This window comes from Centroberyx gerrardi, chromosome 4 (assembly GCF_048128805.1).
Source record: "Centroberyx gerrardi isolate f3 chromosome 4, fCenGer3.hap1.cur.20231027, whole genome shotgun sequence".
Taxonomy (NCBI): domain Eukaryota; kingdom Metazoa; phylum Chordata; class Actinopteri; order Beryciformes; family Berycidae; genus Centroberyx; species Centroberyx gerrardi.
The window spans coordinates 9502620-9520345 of NC_136000.1; the positions used below are offsets into that span (position 1 = coordinate 9502620).

Below are 17726 nucleotides of genomic sequence, written 5' to 3' on the forward strand. Positions count from 1 at the left end.
CCTGAGCGGGTAGCAGTCAACAGAGACCCTTTTAATCTCTACAGCAACCGCACGCCTGTCAAGATGTTCTCTCTTTCTCTCCAACCTCTGCCCCTCTCTCCCCAACTCTTCCTTCCCTAACACTACTACTTCTCTATTACGCCTGCCCCATCTCCCCTCTCTCGCTATTGCTCTTCCTTCCCCATCTCCTCGCCTCCACTAATATTCTTCCTTTCCTTCCAATATGCAATTTAAATGCCCTAAAAAATCCTAAAAGTCCCACTGTCTACCTTTGCTTTTCCCTTTTCCCTTGCCTAGTCTCACTCTTTCTTCTTCTCTTTCTTCTCTCATTCCCTCACATTTACTCCTCTTCTGACTCCATGTGCTTTCTATTTCTCTCACGCTCTTCATATTGTAAATAACCCGTCTTAAAGCTACAATATGCAACTTTTCACCTTGAGGCAGGAAATGTATTGTTAGTCCCACCCGCCTCCTCCTCAGTCGATCAAGTTCACGGACCAAACCTTGTCACTCATCTTGACGGGCTGTCTGTCTTGAAACAGCATCTAGCCTGAGGCTGAGGCAACCGTCCTCCGTTAAGACCGCAACAGGCAGTGAAGAAGCAGACTGATGCAATTTGCAATACAAAAAAGTGATGTTCACCCATGTTTTTGTTTTTGAACAGGTCTTGTCTGCCACACATTTAGCTTCACTGTTCTTTCCTTTCTTGGCCTACTGCTTTCCGCCATTGTTGTTGTTATGACTTCCTTGCGATAATATATTATACTTATATATATATATTTATTTATTTCGCATATTGTAGCCTTAAATCACAATATCAGGCAAACCACTGACACCAGTAGCAGCAATGTCCGCAACCAAGCAAACAGCCCATAGGCCCACATTACCTTGATGCATTTTTCATACAGCCATTACATGGTCTGACTACATCTAGAGCATACATGCACAGTGTAACAAATGACTGGTGCCTCGACTCCCTTCTCTCTAGGCAAATCAGCGATAACATCAATGACCTATAATGTCAACAGCCAGGGAAAAATAAGGCAGTGAAATCGAGGCAGTGTTTCCAAGAGACAGTTTACAATTCCAGTCCCACACAGTTAAAGGAAAACTATACAAATTAAATTAGTGAATCAACAGCTAAACAGGCAGGGCCACAAGCTATTCTATGAACAGCTTCTCTGTGTGCACGGTACTAAAACACAATGTAATGCTGTGTGTATCACTATTTCTTTGGATTGACGTCCTCTGTGATAAAACCACATCTGAGATAGATGACCACAGGTTCTTCAAAGGTCAAGCACTTATTGAATGAGTTTTGAGTGACATGACGGGGAGAATTTTTTTGCTCTTTGCATCAGGGCTGCTGCAATCTCTGGCCTCACCATGCAGCAATACTTTCATATCAATCTAATATGCCATTTGACCAGCCACAAGGACAAGCCGCAGTGGAAGTCAACAATTCATAACCTCTTGAGCCACCGGTTACTAAGCAACTGCTGGTTGGTGGGCCGGTCTGTTATAATACAAACTGTGGACTGGCCTATTGCAACACAGCGCCTTAAAAGTTAATCTTCAAAAAATGCTAGTCTCCCTCTTCTCCTTTGTTCCTTGCATGCAGCCAGAGGGCTTTACGGGGCAAAGAGGGGAACAGAGAACTATTTTTGCCCCCAATAACTGCAACCCTGCTGTGGCTACTTTTGATGCCCCCGGAGGCTGAGACATTAATACAGCTATGAAGAGAATATAGCTGTAAGAGACTGAATAGACTGGAAATACAAAGTCTGGACAAGGGGGTGGGGTGGGTGTTAGGCTTGGAAAAACAAAAACAAACTGACATAATACTTTAGGCTTTTTGATATAAACCAAAGCAATATTTTCTCTGACTTAGAAAGGGTTAGTTAAGGCCATGTCTAGCTGGACCGGGTAGGATTTAGAAAGACAACATACTGTAGCAGAGCAGACAGGCGCAAACCGTGTGGGTGATACTTATTATGCAGAAGTTACAGCTGTGGATCGACTAGTTCTGCTTCGGAGGCCGCTGGTTTTCTGATATCCTCTTAGCGTCAGTGGACCTGTGATGCTCGACCCACGCCTGTATTCCATAAGATAAACTGCACCCTGTGGCACAGCTGTCAGTCTAGTTAACTGAAATTCGCCACCCAGAAATGCTGCAGCCAGTGGCCCAAGGGTAGGTGAGAAAGACGAATGTGTTTTCTCCAATGGCCAAGTTATAAATAGTCTTTGAGGTTCCCTTCAAATAGTTCTAACAAGAGCAGTCATTGTGCTTATCAAAAACGCCAGCTCTGCCAAACTGACCTTGTGTATTAAAGGAATCGACAATGGAACTGAAAGAGTACTGACATGATGAAAAGAAAGGTTTTTCTTAAGGACTGTACCCCCAATGATGATGAGGGTGTTATTATGTGATCATGGTAGTGGGTATGATGGGGAGTTAGTGGAATAACATCCTCTTTGCTTTGTTGCAGCTGGTGGTGAGGGCAAAGCTAAACTGCCATTGTTGTGAGCCCTTTTGTAAGCATCAGGTCGGCCTACAGAGAGAACCAAAGGGTTGCTGGCTCAATCCAAATAGGGCACCGATAGGAGGGAGTATCCCACTATCCAGCTGGCTACTGGCCAGTATTGTGGCTGGTATTACATATACACTAGTAGTCAAAAGTTTGGACACGCACATTTTTCTTTATTTTTGCTATTTTTCATGTTTTAGAATAATAGTAAAGACATCAAAACTATGAAATAACACAAATGGAATTATGCAGAGACCAAAAAAGTGTTGAGCAGAACACAAAACTATCTTATATTTTAACTATCTTATATTTTACATTCTCTAAAGTAGCCGCCCTTTGCCTTGATGGAAAGGCAAATTCAAGCATTCAAGCATAAGCATTTAGATCAAAATAGCTTTAAGATAATGAAAAACATAGTACATTCAATCAGGTCTGTCCAAACTTTTGACTGGTAGTGTAAACAGTGCCCACCATTACTACCAAAGTGCCTTTGAGCAGGCACTGAACCCACACTACCGGGCTGCAGGTGACCTCTTTGATGACAGGTAGGCTATATGTGTAGGGAGCTAGGCTATACGATTTAAAACATTAAAGAAAATCTTGAGAAATCATCTTGAAAAATCACATCTATCTACTGCACAACTCCTCACACAGACGTCTTTCCCACTATTGCAGGAGCTATGAGTAAATCACATAAGAGAAGATCCCGTAAACCAATAAATGATTCTAATTAGAAGCAGACTGTTTGGATTTCCTTTGTTCAGCCTTGGGTGAAACCATGTGTTTCCGACTATCTTGAAGCTAATGACAAAGAATTGTCAATGTGGTGAGAATACATTCGCACATAACCATGTCATCCTCCACATAGAAAATCTTTGACATTGGCCTAGTTAATGAGGGAGTCCAAAGCCCAATGACGAGAGACTAAATAAAGGGTGAAATTTTTGCAGGTCTAGGCATTTTTCCACCTACTTCCTCATAGAAAGTGCTGTTTGAGTTTTCCACTGTAATGTGTAGACATCACTCCTCTCCGAAAGCTGTGTCAGCACTGAAGTCTACCACAGGGTGGAGAGGGAAGTGTCATTGGCCCGATGATGTCATCGGCCAGTGTATCCAGTATCTGTTCTTTGGGATCCCAGTTCAATAGCCTGAGCCAGGTGGACTTCCCCTCCTCTCCCTTTCTTTCTCCTACCTTCCACCAACTTAGCCCCAAAAAAAAGGCCTGACACTGCATGAGTAGGTTTCTTCTGGGAATAGGAGACCGAGTAACAGTGTCTTACATGAAACTATTTCTGCCCTACTATTACTGACACGGATCCTATACCATTCTCTACTTTATTTAAATAGCCTATCTCAGACATTTTTTCTGCATCACTTTATGTAGTAAGTAATCACTTTATGCTGATTTGAACATTGTCATTAGCTCCCATTTCCTCAGAAATGCCGCAAACACATATGAAAATCATTATATACTAATGTCACTAATGTCTGTATAATCATGACCCTGGTGTTATGTTCTCACATAATGCAAGAGGAAAAGGAGACTCTTAGTTATATTGTGGCACAATGGAGATGCATTTCAGAAAAGCGACACCCCTCTGTTTAGCATGACATTTTCATCAAATGTGTTGATGTGGGTATCTGATCTGTTCGGGTGATAATGAGGATATTCATGTCACTTATTTTATATATTTATTTTCCGAGCTGATTTTTTTAGAATTGTAAAAGCTTGAGAATTTAAGCCAAAATACTCAGGGAAAACTGTGGAAGGATGAGTACATTACATAAACAATGCTGGAGAAAGTTGATTTTTAAATCTCAGCGCCCAGCAGCACAGGCCGTTAAGTACTAGGAGTCTGTTGTACAGAACAGTAGCCACTGTTAAAGGCTTTGGGGAGGGTTCATCATTCAGCAAATGATGGCAGGACCGGGCCACATCAGGACATGCCCAGCGCTTTCAGTTCTTCTCCAGTGCCTTTTTTTGTGGGGAGATCCTCTAAGAGGGATTGACCCAATGTCTAAATGTCAGCTCATTCCTTTGAAAAGCAACATTAGCACAGCTCATCACAGACTGATTTTCTTGGACACATGCTGTGATAGTCTCTAAACTCAGCAGTTTTTTGGCACTGACTTTGCATAATATGAAAATAGGCTTATTCAGTCAAAACCTCTATATAATAGTGTCAGATCATCAAGTCCTCAGCCCATGTTGCTTGTTATTTTGTCAGTGTGTACATGACCTGTGTAGCAAAGCGAGTTGTGCTAAGCAGGCCATACAAAGGTTGCCGGTAATGCTCTCATTAATTCTGCAGGTTTCCTCGAGACGAGGAGCCACGCTCCACTGTGAGCTACAGTTGACAGCACCGTAACTCATCGACAGAGTCAGAGGTGGCTGGCTGATGTTTTCTCACCCAGGCGAAAGCAATCAGAGCACAACAAACAGTGAAGCTCCTGTGGTTTCCACTGACTGATGCTCAATGGAAGAGAGGTCTTGAGTGTGAAGCTATGATATAGAAAAATCAATGGGATTCTTCTTGGCTCCTCTTAACCCAGACAAACCAGAGAGAAAGGGCTGTGGTGCAATGTCACTGTGGGAGATGGATTGGGAAATGGGGGAGGGGGTGGGGTGGAGAGACTGGCTGGGAAATGGGGAGGGGCTTTCTCATTCTTGGCTTTTGTAATAAAAAAGTTTCCAGTGTTTACTAATAAGCCTGTCAGTATAGTAATTCATTTGAAAATGCTGAGCATCTAATTCATTTAAAAATGCTAAATGCTTAGACTGTGGGAATGGCAGGGGTGTGAATAGAGTGGAAGACAACAAAGCAGGGAAAAGCAGTACAAGAGCAATCTACCATAACAAATCAATGTGATTTGTTAAATAAAATGCAATCCTGAAACAAAAATCACATCCTTGCAATGAGAACCAAATGTATCTAGCCTAATGAGTCAGACTTCTCCCAACGGACTTGTACGGGTCTAGCAAGGACAACATAAAATATTTTGCAGCTCAAGTTAAGATTCATTCCAAGCTTGTGTGCCACAACAGGCCTAAATAATTTGAATTCAAACAATGGCCACCGGTGCTCAGTTTGTTTGTTGGGCACTAACACCCCAGCAAATACAACTGTGACTGCTCAATTTGAAAAAGGGTTGCACCAATCAAAACCCTAAGAACCAAAGCATGACTGACCCCAGGTTGTTGGCGACATCAAAGAGTCTCCCTGGACTCCTGTAATTTCTGAGGGAAAGATTCTGGTTAGGACCAGGCAACTGGGGATCGTAATACATCAAGTTTTGAGTGAGAAGCTTCATGAAGCCCCTGGGGCCAGCAAAGATCCATGGGAAGGACCAACTGTGAAAATGGATGCTTTTATGGTGCTAGGTGAATGTCTGATATAGCTCATTTTGGAGCCTCGGGCACTCAACTCAAGGTATCAATTCAGTTCACGGTGACAGAAACAAAAAGAACCCGGGAGCAGGAGCACTGTATGAGGTATTTTCCTTTCACGTTTTAATGGCGCCTCTCTGCAAGGACACAGCTGAGGAAAAACAAACTAAGCCTGAATAGCCTGATATTCACTGCGCTGGTGAGCGGGCTGACTAATACTTTCAGGGCACCCAAAAGCCCCACATACAGTAGAACATTTCATCTAATGGCCTGTAAGCCAATGCTATGCATGCAGGTAAACAGTGAGCTTCCTATACCTGGGAATTGGAGGGAATTAAGGTAAAGCCTCTGACTGAGACACTGTCAGCTGAATTACATAACTTTGGCAAACACTAGCTGCACTCTGTATGCATTTCAGTAATATGTGAATGGCACAGTAGCATCTAGATGTCTACACAACAAATGGGACAAACCAGAGAACAGACAGAATGGAAGTTATGTCTATCCATCTTGTATATCACCACCATCACAATCAGACTCTTATCTCTTGGCCTATTGCCTAAATTAAGGTTCAAAGGAGAATGTAGTAAATTCCTGATGCAAATGAACTCTGACCCAACCCTGTATACTGCTGCATGGTAATTACAGCTAGCAGATCCCGTAATAAAACGGGTTGTGTTGATTAGGAAAAGTGGAGTAATGTAAGAAAGGAAAGGAAATAACTGTTGTCTTCTACTTGTAAGTTTGACTAACTATAGCCTACATGCCTAGTGTAAAAGGCCCTGACATCACACATCACTCTACTGTACTACTCTGTTCTCAGACTAGGCCATGGTGTCGTCAGAAATATCAGCAAGACAATGGAGTCAGTCAGCAGCGACCAACGGCAACTCTTTCCAGAGAAAAAGCATTTCTATGAAATCGCTCTCATGCCATGTCAATACTGGAGAGCTTGTTGTGAAATCCACTTGCACCCTGAGCTCCCGTCTCTATAGGTGGGTCTTTGAGGACAATATCCTCAACAAATGCCAAAACAAAACATTCTCCCACAAATAAATTTGCTTGAGTGCTGCCCAAGTTAATTACCATGCTCCTGCTCTAGTATTAGCAGAGCAGCCTATTAGAAGATTAGAATAGAAGATGACTTGAACTTACACTAACACACTCTTGCAAACAGTGATGTAGTGGTATGTAAAAATGGTGTGTAAACTATGACTTCTGATCATCATAAGGCAAACATCCAACAATATAAACAAAAATCACATAGCCTACATTGTTAGAAAGTTGTCCTTAAAAACACCCTATCTTCATATAAATTATATCAGTTTGACCCTACTTACTATGTTTTATACAATGAATTTGCCTGCCAGCCTAAAAATGTGGGTAAACTCTATTCCACAGATAAAAAAAAAAAACCACAACACGTCAACTGAGTTTAGCTGGATTTACCCTCCAACTACATGAATGCTTGCAATGCAGCATGCAAACCAAAAGAATGTGACACAATGGCAGGACATTAAAGAGCTGTATAATCACTTATTCACACGCCTAGTCGGTAGGCCTTGCAGCTGACACAACTTTAATGTTGCCTTACAGCATGAGGACAAGTCACTGGTGGTGTCCTCACCCCACAACAGACCAGAGCAGAGGCGGCCGCCCGCATCACCGCTGGCCCACCGCTTTTGGGACAGCAGGGCTCAAAATCAACATCTAAAACCATTTATGACGTGACTATGAAATCATATTCAATGAATGAGACGAAAAGCTGTATCCAAGGCAATGGTTTGACAAAGCTAACTAGCCGGCTAACCTCTTTGACTGGGGGGAATTTCTTCTTGCACTCCATGGACAGGGACCGCAGATCCGTCTGCATGTTCTCCAGCAATTTCTTCACCGCTTCTGGACTGCTGGTCGACATTTTTGACGGTGTCTTCGACTAAAATCTCAAGGAACTTCAAACGATAAGGAAAGCGGGGAGCGAAATCTCCCCCCCCGTAAATATAATCCGTGCCTACTTATTCGCCTCCCTTGGAAAAGAAAATAAAAACGCCGCGGTCCATTGACACAATATCCCACTTTTCTGCTTTGGGCGCCAGTGCGCAAAAGAGCAGCGATGACACCAGCATATGTTTCCCTTCTTCAAAGACCGTTGACATTAGCTTCGTGTAGTAGCATCATTCTCTCAAATTCGGTGCCTAAGGGCTGTTCAATAGCGAAGATATTTGCCAAATTCAGCTGTGGGTCTCACGCCATCAGCAGCCGTCACCATTGCCAGCTCCGCTTTCGTTCCCACAATGCTTTGGTAGACACTGACACGTCACTTGGACTTCCGTAAACAGTGACGGATTCAGTAGAATGATTACAGCGACCCCTACTGGAGCAGCTCAAAACAGACAGAATATGATGATGATGATGATGATGATGATGATGAGGATAATAATAATAATGATTATAATCCTAATAATAATAATAATCATAATAATGATTATTATTATAATCATAATTGTAATCAAAATTGTAATAATAATAAATATTTATATAGAACTTACCGAAAAGCTGAGGTTACAGCAAGGTTTAACAACAAGAATAGGAGGAGATAATGGGGAGATAACCCTAACACAACAAAGTCAATAGAAAATAGGCATGATAAATAAATAAGTAAATAAATAAATAAGAACATAAAAAGCAAGATTAAAGGTGGGTGAGATTTTTTTTTTAAATGCACAAAAGTAAGACTGTAAAATGTGTTTTAAGAAGTGATTTAAAAGATTATACCATTACACCAAATATCAGTGCAGTATGACCATAAGAAAAGTCAGTGACTACCACAAGCTACTCATTTATTTATTCATTTATTTGCTTTTTTACCAGCTTAATATACGGTCTTGTATGGTATAATGTAGCACAAGGTGTTTCATGAAGCACAGACACTAGCTGGTCAGAAATGGTCATCAGTGAAGATGGGACGCCAGCGGTAGACCATGACTTCAAAATCAAGGGGAAGCAAAGAAACCCAGTATATCTGTATGATGTACTCATTACTCACTAGGTCTGCAAAGCCACAGTTTGAGGACCACATTGATTCCAAAATGGTGGTGATCCATGAAACATAGACTCATAGAGTTTGAAGAGTTAGTTCCACCCTAGTTCCACCAAAATGGTGGTCAAGGAGCAGAGGAATCAGGATCAGAATCAATTCACAAAGTCTTGATGGCGTTGGTGCAGAGACATAGTGGGAACTTAGAGAGTAACAACACATACTGACAGACACAGCACAAGGACAACAAGACGAACACAAGACAAAACATGCAGGGGCAATCCAAGACATTCAACAGACAGTAGACTATACATATTGCTGTAGAAGTACACATCAGACATTCACTCACTATGTACATTTACGTGCATTAGCATGTAGGGTTGGGACGATATGCTTATCTCACGATACGATTCGATACGCAATATGGGGTTCACGATTCAATACAACCACAATACCATGTAATAAATAAAAGTTCAATGACAACACAAGTCTGACTGTGCAGAATGATGTTTATTTCTGAGACAGAAATCTCTCTAGCAATGGTATTGGCTTGCCAGAATGTAAACAACAATGGAAAAATGTCATTACAAAGTGCAAAGTGCAAACAATAATATAAGAGTTTGTGAAATTGTGAAGGGCAAGCCGTCTCATTTGTGATTACTACAGCAGAATAAAATGAAGCTAATATCACGATTCATTTTTCTGCCCCACGATACGTATTGTCACATTTTTGTCAGTGTCGAGGTGTCAGTGTATCATGAGGTAATTAAACTGAATGAGGATGAGATGCATGAAAGGAAGTAATGAGCGTTATTTACCATGGACATAGTTTGTGAGGCTGTAAAGTGACATAGCGTGGAAAGACGTGTGCAGACACTGAAAACAGGAGCACCAAGTCACCGCGGCTGCCAGGCACGGTGACAACCAGAAGAAAAAGAGCCCAATTCCCACCTGTGTGGAGGTGCAGGTCTCTGCGGTGCCGCCCACCCACCAGCCTCCCGATTCTCCTCTGTTCTGCCTCACATGTTTCTGCTGCATGTCACGCAGACAAAGCTGCTTTTTCCATCACTTCTGCGGAAGGTGGAGAAAAAAAAAAGTAGGCTAATCATGTGTTGTGAATGGATTGATTTGTGAATTCATTGATTTGCTGTGCTTACGTATTTTGTTCTGTTATTTGATGGCAACTAAGCAACAATTCAGTGTTTTGACAGAATTCAACTTGTAGGAACGACTCATCTCAGCGGGAGGCCCTTCACCCCGAGTTTTTTCTTCTTTGTTGAAGTTCAGCGCTGTCTTGCCGCATAAAATAAATAGCTCTTGTCCTCTGGGCTTTGGAGACAGGCTTCCACGCATCTTCAAGTCCTTTTGAATCATGATGAAAGAGAAAACAACAAATGGCACTTCTTTTTTAAAAATAAGACAGCAAGATAGTGGTAGAACTTATCATACCATATAGATAAAGTGGCGCTGAACTTCATTAAACTTATTATCAGAGGTAATGTATGATTAGTAATATCTGATTACAGTATGGTAACATTTAGTTGTTCTAGTTGGCTGGCTTTTGAATTGGGTCATCAATTCTGAACATTAAATCACAACATTACATACTGTAGTTTAGTGCAGATATTCAAATGAGGATATGATTACTGTTCTCAGTTTGTTGCTGTTGCAGCATGGGAGCTGATGAAAGTTTTCCTCGAGCTCAAATGCAAACAGTAACCTGATGAGGGACTGAATATCAGCAACACAACTTACATGTGTGCAGAGAATAGCAAGCAGCACTGGATTTTAAAAATGAAGGATCAAGAGTGTGTGTGAGAGAGGGAGAGAGAGAGAGAGAGGGGGGGGGAGAGAGAGAGCGAGAGAGAGAGAGAGGGGGAGAGCGAGAGAAAGAGAGAGAGAGAGGGAGAGAGAGAGAGAGATGTGTATGTATGTTTCTGTTCAGATGATTATGATCTTGTTTTTTGCTAATGTTTTAATATCATACAGAGGTTAAGGTCAGTTGTTGGTTGTGAAACCCTGCTGTGTTATTTCTTCAACCCCCTGGTTTATTTGTTTATTTATTTTCAAAGTTGTGTGTTCAGTTTCCCATGGGATAGTCAGCAGCATGGCAGAGACACGAGGCTTGCACCATAACAGAGCTTGACCGTTGCCAATCCACTCCAATTGTCCCGGTCAAAGGTGTAAAAAGCCAAATCCCACACTTCCATGACACTCACACATGTACATGTCCAGCTATCTTTGCACTCCAAGTTTGCCATTTGACCATGATGGTGTGTTGGATTTCCTCTCATTTTGATGTTTTATTTATTTATTTATTTTTTATTGGGGTTTCATGTATCAGTGTCAGTACAAATGATATGATTAACCTTCAAACAGCATTGGTGTTAGAAGGTAAAAAAAAAAGAAAGCAAAGAATGAGATTTACACAAAGAAAAAAGAAGGAACATGGACATGCAAATAGCCTAATTTGAGGTTGATATTACATAAACAAATGTCAGCTTATGCAACACAATGTAAGAGTCATACATAATTCACCAAGTCTTTTACACCTAACCGTTCCAATGGACTCTTCTTAACAAAGACCTGAATGTTATCCGTAAGGAAGTATCTTAATCTCTCTAAAGACAGAACATCAATGATCTTATATGATAAGAGATATGAGATTCCCATAGTCTAACAGAGGGTGGATCTTCCCCTAATTTATGTTTTGTTTTTATGTTTTCTTTTGCTATTATCTTTGGTGTAAAAGCAACTTCCCTGTTTTGATAATCTGCTCCAAAATTGATAGCTACTGTTAGTGGAGATACATCAGCATATAAAACAAGTGTAAACAACATGGCCGCTCTTCACCAATAAATGTGCAACTTACAATGAACTCTAGCCGGTCAGAAAATCGGTCAAATCATCAAGAGATCCAGTACAAATTATTACTATGCTTCAAAAATGATGTGTGTAAAACAATTTCTAAATGTCAAATAATGTTATAGAATCTAGTTCACCAAATATTTGACAAATGTGTTGCATGTGCTCTATGGCAAACTATGTCGAAACATTAAGTTTGGTTGTGATTGGTGCATATGGGAACTAATGGATTATAACTTTATAAGAATTCATGCAATCGTGTTGAATTCCATGAAATTCCATGAAAAATCTGCTCATTGGTGGCATTTTGATAGTTTAGCCATTCACAGTAATGTAATTACAGAGATAAATGCACATTTAAGACCATAGCTGTTACAATATTAGATTAGATTAGATGAAATTCAAAAGATCCCAGAGGGGATTTTGTGTTGCTGCAGCAGCAAGTAGTAGTAGGATACATCAAAGAATAGGATTTAAATAAGTATATAGTGATATATTTTATAGTATGTTACTGGATGGATGAAAGTAGATAGAAAGAAAGATCAAGTTTTGACACTCTTGACTCATTTCATAGTCAAGAGTGTCAAAACTTGATCTTTGAACACCCACATCCAGCCCTTGACAGCTGATAACATTGAATATTCAACTGGCTTGAAAACCAGAATGACTGCTTGCAGCTGCACACATATGTATACTAGTGATTTATGTATACAAACATTTTGTATTCACTTGCAAAGAAACATGAGAAATCAAAGGTCAGCTTTTCTTTAAAACTTTTAATATAAATGTCCTTTTTTTATTATTATGATTATTATTATTTATTTATTTATTTTTTACATTCGTCAGTGTAAGAGTAGACTATGAAGTTGTTAATCAATGCAAAAAATTATCCAAGAGCAAATACAATGTACAGCATATATTGCAACTTAACTGTGTGATGATGATGAATATGTACAACGAAAACATTTTTGAAAATGCAGCATCATTTTAGATACCCCATCACACCCCAAAATGCTTCATTTATCATTTTCTTTTTAATATATTTTAGGAAAATAGTATAAAATAGCAACTGAGATATCAGATAAAGAAAATACACTATCATTTGAAAATATGGTTTAGTTTATCATATGTCAAGACTGTATTGCTAAAATGCAGTACATTTCCTTTCTAAACAATCTTGGAATCAATCAATCATAAGCCCCCGATCTCATGCAGACAAAAGAGACAATATTACAACATTTAAAATCTAACATGAGCATACATGTGATGAAAAATAAGCCATATGTCCCAGAAAATATACAAAATGTTTTTGTAGAAATGGATATGGATGTTTCAGTTGAAGGTTGTTTTTTTCCCATTATAAAAAACCCCAAAGAATTTTAACACAGAAAAAATACAATTATAAAAGTATTTCCAAACCCTATAAGTGAAGAGTTTCATTCCAACAGCTACAGTATGTTTTTATCAGGCTGAAGTTCATTACACAGTACTGTAAAAGCAGAGAACGTCCCAAAACAGTATTTTGGAAGGAAAAGACTTGAGTCACCTGATAGTTTCAATAATTATCCATAGTGACATATGGATGTGTCAGAAGCCTATCAGAAATCATGTATAGGAGTAGGTGCCAATATTTTCAAATGGCAAACATCTCGTATTGGAATGAAACCCTTCAAATCACCTGCTCTGTTCATATCTACCACAACTGTCTCCTTTAGGCACTTCACATTTTAATTTCATGGAATTCAGTGCAATGGAGATGAGGCAACACTGACACTAAATTAAAATCATGACAATAATAAAAAAAAAAGTATGAAAAAGTATACATTTGTTGCAAAAATGGATCCTGTAAAGATTTACATGCAAATCTGCTAAGCTTGGTATAGCTAAGCAGGAGAAATAAAAAAAACATAGACTGAATCTATGAACATAAAATGAATCTGAAGTAAAGGCGAAGCTCAATTACCAGAGTTGGGGTCAATTCACCTATGTAAATTGAAAATCCAGTTCTTTTACAGAACATTCTCAGTCATTGCATTTTACATTGGTTATTAGTATGCATTTATACGATTTTTTAATTTTTATTTACAAAGATCCACATGCTGAAATGCTAGAATCAACTGACCCCGATATTGATCCCTGCACTGTATTGTACAGTAAGCAGGAGCTGTCAACATGATGTGGAAGTGCTATTGGAGAAAACACACACTGTGGTGCCTCCAGCGCTCCATCCACAGCAACCAGTTGTTAGGAACAATGAATAAACAGAATGTACATCATGTCATACTAATTGAACATTAGAGATGTCCATGAAAATGAGAAAAAAAAATGCTTCCTTAGAAAGCAGACATGATCAAGTGTAAATTCTTAGCCCCTGTGTAAAAACAACAGACTAAGTTTTTCAAATGTTTATGCGACTCTGCCACAGGTGAATGACAAATCAACAGAACTTTCCTTGTTCAAATGCTGCACAGCAGGGGGAGGAAAAATGGGGACCAACTCTCTCGTAGAAGGATGAAAATCTTTATGAATGGCGAGGCAGTCATTTGTGAAGGTACCGTACAAAAAGGAAAGCGCCAGGAACAATAACCGGCGCTGTTTCCCCAATAAGACCAGCAGAAGAAGACAGTACAGGTCAGGTGACTCACTCTGCAAGTCTGCATCTGTGCCTGTTTGGCCACCTTGTGTGGTGAGGTATTGCGGAGAGTGTTGGGATGAGGCCAGGCAGAGTGTCACAGCTGGGGATTAACCTTCGACCCCTCGGAGGCTCTGGTTCCAACTATCAGGACTCTAGCAATTAGACTCCTTCTCATCGACGGGGAAGTAGCCGTCCTTGGTGGGCGGAGCTTTCTGACAGAGGCTGTCGCCGTCCGCGGCAAAGATGGCCAGCAGCTTCTCCTGCTCCAGCTTGGTCTTGGGTAAGTCGGTGGAAGGAGTAGTCAGGAGTGCAAGGCGCTATAAAAGACAGGAGGAGAGAGAGGAAAGGGAAAGCTGGGGTTAAAATAGTGAAAAACCTGCCGTGTCGCACTGTTATATTGTGGGTATTTACACAAAGAGGAACAAACAGATAGAGGAACCGAGTACAAACATGGAAACTTCTTCAATTGACTTTATTTGGTATTTCTGGCCCATCACCAGGGATGGGTAGGTTACTTGTATTCCATTACAGTTACTAGTTACCTCATTAAATGTGTGATCAGTAACATAATCCAAGAGATTACCCAAATTTAGTAATGTATTCTGATTATTGCCAGTTACTTTCAGATTACTTTATATTACCATATTACCATATTTGAGGTATAAAGGTACAGATGAGAAAAAGTGTAAAATTACAAAGTTCAGGAAATGTATTTCAGGTTTGCATACAAACAACAACAATTTTCTTCGATGCTGTGTTTTATAAAGACGTAGAACACCTGCAACTACTTAAATGGCCTTCTGAGTGTCTTGCTTTCACTATAAAAAAATGTAATTCTCTATAAAGTATTCCCAGAAGTAAACGTTTAATTTTTCACAAGTATCTGTAATCAGAATCCAATTTCTTTTTAGTTTACATAATAGAATACTGTATACGTACAGTATATTCTGTCACTACCCAACCCTGCCCATCACACAGAGCAATATGCACTAAAGTCTCTCTCTAAACTGGAAAGAGCAGATGTTGATGTTTGGATGCACTGCAGGACAAGAAATGATGTCAAACAAGTCTATTCTTCTGAAATGAGAAAAGGCAGTGCTGCATTGGCTGTTAAGACAGACAGTGTTTGTGCACCACTTACTTCTTTCAGTGTTCCAGGGGTGTAGTAGAGCTTCATTGCCGCCCAGAGGGGGATACACAGCATGGAGGACAGGGCCAGGATCCAGCCCAGACCGTAGCCCCACCATGGGTACGCATACTCATTGTTGTACTTCAGAGGAGTGTACTTGATCAAGGAGAAGGCAAAGGTTCCCTGAGTAGAGACAGACAGTGATGTTTGGTGGTTTTATTCTGCTGTTTTTAGGCCAAGCTACAAACCTGAAATGTGTCAATCTTTTTAACTAAAAAGCTGAATATGAACCTTATCCCTGCCTTAAGACTAAACTTAACCCCACCTGAACCTTAAGCCTTAATTTTTTTTTAATGTATAGAGATTTTTGACTTTGCAGCTTGACCAGAAAAAGAAAACCATATTTGTCCATTTGTGGTGATATGCAAATTGAGATGCATTTACAACATCAGCCACCAGGGGGTGCTCTTATTTCAAGGGTGTAGCCATGGGATAGTGTAAGGAGATGCGTATTGAAAATGAATGTGAAACCCACAAAGCATGTTGCAGGAGTGAAAAAAAGCCAGCAGTATTTGATGAGAGAGCTGGGGCGATAGCCAATCATGTCCTCGATGTTGTCATAGAAACGGTCAGCACCTATAATCAGGGAGAGATGAGGGAAACACAGTGGAGACAACCATCAATCTCTAACAATCAACTGTGACCTACAATCATGATAAGATTCATTCTATTTCAGCAGCAGAGATCTAAAGAAAAAAGACACAAATCTCAGTTGAATACTCTTCATGAATAATAAAGTTTAATGCTGTGCTCCCATAAGCTCTGCTTTAATATATTAGGCTTATACTTCAGGATGATTTTTTTTTTTAGCTCATTTAGTTAATTCACTTTTAATTTAATTCACTTGAACATTAGACATAAACCATCAAGTTAAAGTAATATAGAACTCATTCAGCCTTTAGCCTCCCAATCTGCGAGTCGAACAAGAAAGACCCTGTAATTTTATGGATTGGCCCAGTGCTAGAGGGCAGTGGACGGGGATGAATAGTGCTTATGTCGCTTGTGAAAATAAAACCTTTGTCTTGCTGATGCCCCCCTCCATGCATTCCCACATAGCCTGGCCAACACACTCACCATAAATCCAAGCAATGCAAACAGTCTCAAAAACAGCCACGAAGAGCAGGCACATCCCACTGGCCGCATAGTAGTCGAAGAGCTGGAAGACATACATGCCTCCCTGTGGGGACACACAGAGGTTTAGGTGGAGCAAGTGGAAGGAAATCTGCATGCTGTCAAAAATGAGAAAAGCTGAGGAGCTGCATGTGTGAAATGCATTTCATTCTTAAAGGCAAAAATGTGCTGTGCAGCAAACATTCTGGTGAAGAGATCATCTTCAAGTGCATATAATGAAAGAAACCATTGGCTGACCATTTACGGATATGAGGAAGCTTCATTGTTTATGTGAACCGAGTGCTGACACGAAACTGTAGTGGGTAGACTTGAGGAGTTTCATTTCAAAATGAGTTCGGCTCTTGCCATCAGCCTGGCTAAAGTCTTAAAGGCAACAAACTCTCCACTCACAAGTGAAATCTGCTAATTGAAAAGCTTCCCATTGAAATGGCAAAGCAGGGATATTTCAACATACAGGTGGATTCATTTCAAGAGGTAACTGTATTTTACATGGTTTGTGTGCTGAGTGAACCTAAATGAGCAAAGGGCCTTCATCAAGCCACCAGTGCAGTTTATTATCCCTTTATTATAGCTGATTATATTAGGCATTGTTAATATGCTCATGCAGAAACCTTCCTTTTCACAAGATAATATGCTTATTCTGTAATCGTCCTTATATCACCGTGACCAACCTCCGTCAGCATGATGAGGCCCATGAGGAAGGAGACCACAGCCACTGCCAGGATGAAGAGCTCCCTGCGGTTCTTACGGCGGAAGGTGGAGGGATACATGTCCACCATGGCTGTCACCAGGCTCTCCACACACACAAACTAATAGGGAGAGATGATGTGTATTTAGCACAGACAAAGAAATGATGGTGTTTGTGTAGCCATGCGGTCTTGGACATTCCTACAGATTGCAGGCCTGACCAAAAGAGTGCCAAACAACCAGCAATATTCGTGCAAATTTCTACT

The 17726-nt window shown here is 40.4% G+C and overlaps 2 protein-coding genes across 3 annotated transcripts in view; both read right to left on the reverse strand.

Annotated features, from left to right (window-relative positions):
* The window catches only part of mon2 (MON2 homolog, regulator of endosome-to-Golgi trafficking), a 51280-nt gene extending 43088 nt beyond the window's left edge, over positions 1 to 8192 (reverse strand). For both annotated transcript variants that reach the window (XM_071922720.2, XM_071922718.2), the window contains exon 1: positions 7727 to 8192. In XM_071922720.2, coding sequence (XP_071778821.2) covers positions 7727 to 7834 — 108 coding nt within the window. In that variant the 5' untranslated portion in view covers positions 7835 to 8192. The remainder of the gene's footprint in view (positions 1 to 7726) is intronic.
* A 6413-nt stretch (positions 8193 to 14605) lies between these two features.
* The window catches only part of slc6a13 (solute carrier family 6 member 13), a 32386-nt gene continuing 29265 nt past the window's right edge, over positions 14606 to 17726 (reverse strand). The window contains exons 20-24 of the mRNA XM_071922736.2: positions 17445 to 17582; positions 16717 to 16819; positions 16118 to 16218; positions 15595 to 15765; positions 14606 to 14770 (exon numbers count right to left, since the gene is read on the reverse strand). Coding sequence (XP_071778837.1) covers positions 14606 to 14770; positions 15595 to 15765; positions 16118 to 16218; positions 16717 to 16819; positions 17445 to 17582 — 678 coding nt within the window. The remainder of the gene's footprint in view (positions 14771 to 15594; positions 15766 to 16117; positions 16219 to 16716; positions 16820 to 17444; positions 17583 to 17726) is intronic.